A 6,000-nucleotide genomic window follows, 5' to 3' on the forward strand; every position below is an offset into this window, starting at 1 on the left:
AAATTACTAAAATAATGAATAATAATAATTTCCCACATACTAATGTTAATGATATGCCTTCATTTTCTTTATTTATTGCATTAAACTCTGCCATGTTGTGTTTAAGATGGAGTAAGAGGAAGCATGTATTTTTTCCCTTACTTTGGTGGCTAAGGTCCTTTCAGCAACGGTTTTACAAAATTTAAAACCTTTTCTACATCAGTTTTCCTACGCTGCATTCAGACACCTCCAACAAAAAAGGTGATAGGTGATAAAGAAAATGACCTGAAAATTAGTTTTTAAAAAAGGGGGGCGTATTATTGGATAATATTAAAAAAATAATAATAATAATACAGCATATATATTATAATATATATTAGAATACAAAAAAAAGAAAAACAATTTTTTTCAATTTTCTTTCTCTTTTTTATTTTTTAAAAAATTTTTATTTAATTTTTTTTTGCACTTTTTTGGTCATTTTCTTGTTTTTACTTTTTAACTGTTCATTTCTTTGCTTAATTTCAGGTAATTTTCTTGAATTTGTTTTACAGATTCCATGTTTTTTGGGCCATGCATTTCTCCCCATGTTTTTGAAAGAATTAAAACCATTTTGCTCAGGTTTCAGAGGTTTAATGTGCTTTGTGCAACCAGTCCAAGATCTTTAAGTGTCAATCATCTGTCTTTCTCATGTCTTTCACTTTCTGATTTCAGGGTCTGCTGGTGGCCACCATCTTCTGCTTTTTCAATGGAGAAGTAAGTCAGGGTTATGGCCTCTCCCTGTGTTGTTTTTAGACCTGCATGCGCACATTCACACAATCATCCACACTTCCCCTTCATGATCAGAGATAGACTAACAGACTTCCTCTGCATGACACAGTGAGCTGGATGGTGAATTAGGGCGATGTCTTGACAAACTCAGTCCTCCAGGGCTTCACTGGGGACTAAAGAACGTTTACTGTTGGCAAGCTACCACCAATTGTACACCGAATGGTATCAATTATTCAGGTGAATAATTGAGGTGTTTGTCTTACAAGAGTCAGTGAATATATTCATGCTGTGAACACACAGTAAAGGTTTATTTCTATTTCACATCATTAGTATGAAACCTTTAATAATAATCCAGGGCTCATTATATGCTCAAAGAAGCAGAGACATTGTTATGTCTACACACAGAAATGCAGGGACATCAAAAGTATGTGTATGTATATGTATATTTGATCAAAACATGGTCAGCAAAAAATGTTCCAGACATCAAAAAGAAACATTAAAGATGTGATCAAAACCACATGGCAACAGCGGTCCAAAAGCTTCAAATGTATTCATGCATGGTTTATCATATGCAGTGCATCCACATTTAAAACATTTAAAAAGTGAACAAACAAGTAATCTTTTTTGCAGGAATAGTAAACATAATAATATCTTGTTTTCTTTTTTCTGAGAGAAAGATGAGAAGATTAAAATCAGTCTCATGTCTGCACAATAAGTAGCTTTGGCCTGATGCATGAAACTGTATGTGGATTCGCCAACTAAATCTGTGTGCACGCACAAAAATAGAAATATGCATTCTCTTGTCCAATTTATGAAACTGCACATACTCCTGGTACTGTTTCATAAATATTGATTGTTATAAGACCAGGTGCATATGAATCATTCTTATTTCCACTCTCTTAAACATCCATTTGCTTATCGACATTTGTGCTCACGGCACAATTTATTACACCTTTACACAGTAAAGAATTATGCAGCATTAGGCCTTAATTGCAACAATATTTTATCTAAATTAAACGTAAAACATCCACTTTGAGTCAAAAACAAATTAAACATTGATGGTCATAGGTCAAAGGTTAAAGTTGCTGTGACTCTGCATCTGTTTCATTCCCGTGAATGCAATATCTCAAGAACACCTTAGAGGAATTTATTCAAATTTGGCACAAACATTAGACCCAACAGTGACTTCACAGAACATGTTTTTGAGTTAACAAAGTTATCAAAGTTTAAACATCAACTTCTCTGTGACATAATTTTCTGCAAAAAACATTATCTGGCCATTGCCCAATGCAGATAAGTCAGGAACAGAAGTGGAGACATTTGGTCAGATGCTGAATTGGTGACATTAATCTTCGGCGTAAACCTTCAAACTGTGCTGATTGTATAGATCCTCTGTGTTGCCAGGGGGGGAAGATGTCTGTGAAGCATCCACTTACTGAGACTCTGCGGGTTCAGGGAGGCGCACAGCCACAAAGCAGTAATTGTAGTTTACAATTCTGTTTAAATATGGATTAAAGGAAAGAGATTGTTAATGAGTCAACTCAGTATGCTTTTTTTTTTAACTTTGCACAGAGCCGGGCTATCTGTTCACCTCTGCTTAGAGTGTTTTAGCCACTCAAGGCTTATCTTGTCTCAGGTGTAGCTGCATCATTAACACACACACACACACACACACACAAAACTCATATTGATCTCTTCTAACTCTTAGAAATAAAGCATGTATTTCCCAAAATGTTGAGCTTTAATTTTTACACATTTCAAAGTATCATTAGTATTTCCATTCATTTGTGAAATTTGGTTTCTCTGTTTAGGTCCAAGCGGTTCTGAGGAGGCACTGGAACCAGTATCATATCCAGTTTGGCAGCAGCGTAGGAAACCACTCTGACGCGCTGCGTTCAGCCTCCTACACGGCTTCCTCCATCACAGAGGTACAGGGCTGCTACAGCATTGACAGCCACACAGAACACATGAACGGCAAGAGCTGCCTCGACGCTGACGCCTCCATCTTAAAGTCAGACAACCCCTTCGCCTGACGACCACACCTCTCCCAAGCCCTGCCTGCCCCGCCCCTTAAACCCGCAGCATGTTTGGAGCCCGGTGGCAAACAGGGATACTCACCTCTTCCTAAAGATACAATGTCGGAAGCTATGAGTGAGAAAAAGGATTGTACGCCCACCTGAAGGAAAACGTCACGACTTTCTTACACCAACACGGGCCCTTTAACAACAGTACTGTACGGTGAGCTCAATACAACTATTCCTGCGCTGTGTTTTGTCTACAATATGACACTGAACTGCTCCACTTGACCCAAGAAGCATTCTGATAATCACAAATATGGTTGCAATCTTTCTGCCTGACAAAATCGTTTTGAAATGGATGAATATTACCTGCCTGACTGTCTTTTTGCAGTCATGTTGTGCACAAAAAGCCTTTGGATACACTGTAAATTCTTTGACATGGTTAGTGCCAAACCGAAAAATCCTTGCCTGCCTCATTTTTTTTTGTTTTTTAAATTTTCAGTACAGAATCAGAATGAAGATAGGGCATCTAACACTTGCATAATAATATATTAAAGCTATTATATCTTTCACATGTTAAACTTAATTTATCTGGACGTATTCTTGTTTATTAAGTGAAAATGAAATAAATACCGTATAGTATTTATTAATGTAGAGATGCTACTTTTTTTTTTTCAAAATTAGTCAAATATGACTTGTTGCCATGTAAACTTTCAGTGTATTACCTGTTTGTTGCAGTGTTTGTTTCTAAGTGTGCAGTTAATGCAGATGATTTGCAGAATCATACCGTTAGCTTGCAAGCTTCATTTTTTTTAGAGATTTCACCATGCTAATGTTTGAGCGTGTTGAAGTGATCCTTAGTGACCCGTGCATCCTGTAAACCACATGGTGGGTTGTAACGTGACTTGTTGACACGATATTATCAGCGAGAAGCCATTGTGAAATGGCATGTATTCCAATATCTACTCATTACACTCGAATGTAAACTGAAGACTGAAGACCTGGTTCTGAACATATATGTATCACATTCCCATTCACTGCTGTCTTTAGCCTTATCTGATGACTGCGATATAAGCATTAGTGGGTGTTCAGACTGAAAACGGCACTGTGTTAAAAATACAGAGGGCTAACAGTAAGACAATGTGACTGCGCCTTGAGTGGAAGAGTTCAAAATGTTTTAACTTTTATGCACGACTAAAAGCCGCCAGAAAAATGCATCACGCCGCAGCAAGACAGGAGTGTTAACAGGTGCGCTGCAAGGGAACCAGTGATTATGCTGGCGACGCTTTTCTTGCAATGAGTCTCAGTGTGATCGGCCCCTTAGGCACCAAAACTGCATGCTTACGTTTAGAAAAAAAGATCTTGGTTTAGGTTAAAATGAGAACATTTGTTATGTAATTATATTAACATAACTTCCATCAAGTAATAAACTCTCCTGAGTGAAAGTCCTGTGATTCTATAACTAAAAAGTTCTGGTGGAACTCATTTAGTCCTACATCTCGATGATTTTGTAGTTGTAGTAAGTAGTTGTAGTAATATTGTTATAGAGGTGTGCACTTACCTTTTTTGATTGGCTTGTGCAGTGCGTTTTCATGATAGCATTACAGCAAAATTTGACTCAGGTTGAACTCTTAGCAGGACGACCATGTGTTTTTTGCCGGAGTCTGCTGCAACAAAACAGCGACTTCACTCAAATGCATAAGGGTGATAATTTTCTTTTTTTTTTATATAGTGCTGAAGTCAGTCTGAACACAGCCTTATTCAGGAGTTATGACATTATCTCACTGTGCAAGAAAGGTTCCTGCAAAAAAAAAAAACATTGTAAAGCATTTCGCTAAAGCAGGCTGTGTCTAAAGCAAGTCTGAAGTCATTTACAGTGATGTTGTCCTTTCATCCAAACAAACCCAAAACTTTCATGTACCTTTTCTTCATTTTACAACATTTTTTGTCCACAGTGCTGGGAACATAAGTCACTATCAGCTGATGTAAATATTTTTTTAACTCTAGCCTTTCTGAAAAGAGGGCAAGTTGATCATGTGAGTGTGTGTGTGTGTGTGTGTGTGTGCGTGTGTGTGTGCGTGCGTGTGTGTGTGTGTGTCTGTGTGTGTCTGTGTGGGTGTGTGTGTGTGTGTGTGCATGATTTATATAGAAATATACAGTATTTATGAGTACATCATACTCAGACGCATTCAACCATGAAGCAACCGTCTTATGTGACAGTGTGTTGGACGTTGATAAAGTTGTTTGTTCTTTTGTGCTTTTAAAAGAGAGGGTGGGAAATGGGCTAGGGTTAAAGTGGGAGCTTGCAACAAGCTTCTGTATCTGTCTGCCCATATTATTTGCCATCACTCTTGGTGGAGTTCATCACCCTTCTATTTTGCCTGTATTTAAAGATGAGGAAAGAAAAGTACCATTGTGTAAGTTATTCATGCCATATTACCAGAATGCAAATTTGCTATTCCTAGGATGGCCCGCTTTACCCTGCCTTACTCTGCCTCTGATTGGTTTACCATGACATTCTTACCTGAGCTAATCCCATTCCTCTTGCCTAAACCCTCAATAAATCCAACCCGGTGGGTCATTCCTTTGCTATCAGAGGATTTGCAAATTTGCTACCAGATCAGACATAAATATAATTACTGAAAAAAAATACCCAAAACAATATGTAAGTCTGAAATTATGGCATGTTTTCTTTACTTTTACCATTTTAGCTGGGTTTTGAATACTAAAATGTACACACTTTTCAATTTTTTTTTTTCTCTCTCTTCTTTCCAATCAGTAACTTTAAATCTTAAAATGACTTACAGTCATTGAATCCATACACAACAAGTAAAGAAAAGTATCTGTGAAAAAATATTCTTGGCTGCCAATATTTGAGGTGAAGGGTTAATGTAAGACACGGGAATATTTTCAAAGTATTTTAAGCGACAGGTATCAGTATCACACCACACATAAGTCTGTACTTTTTACGGTCTGCAGGACAGTTCCTCCCTTGAATCATAAATTACACGGCCTAACATTTATGACTGTCACAGATTCGATTTGCAGGGAGCAAGTCTTCATAAATATTTACTGTGTTGTGATACACCGTTATCTTTTATGAAGCTACAATAATTTAATCACACCCGTAGAAAAGGCTTTTGGCGGACATAGTTACTTCTATGTACCATAAAGTTGTGTTATTTATGTGTGAAATATTTTCAGATGAAGGGTTTGTGAAGTCCCCAGTGACACT

At 37.3% G+C, this 6,000-nt stretch overlaps 1 protein-coding gene across 1 annotated transcript in view; it reads left to right on the forward strand.

Moving 5' to 3' along the window:
- The window catches only part of calcrla (calcitonin receptor-like a), a 38,034-nt gene extending 33,178 nt beyond the window's left edge, over nucleotides 1-4,856 (forward strand). Inside the window, exons 12-13 of the mRNA XM_042494572.1 lie at nucleotides 691-732; nucleotides 2,559-4,856. Coding sequence (XP_042350506.1) covers nucleotides 691-732; nucleotides 2,559-2,780 — 264 coding nt within the window. The 3' untranslated portion in view covers nucleotides 2,781-4,856. The remainder of the gene's footprint in view (nucleotides 1-690; nucleotides 733-2,558) is intronic.
- Nucleotides 4,857-6,000: the final 1,144 nt, after the last annotated feature.

The sequence above is a fragment of the Plectropomus leopardus genome, chromosome 10, assembly GCF_008729295.1.
Source record: "Plectropomus leopardus isolate mb chromosome 10, YSFRI_Pleo_2.0, whole genome shotgun sequence".
In the NCBI taxonomy this organism is placed as follows: Eukaryota; Metazoa; Chordata; class Actinopteri; order Perciformes; family Serranidae; genus Plectropomus; species Plectropomus leopardus.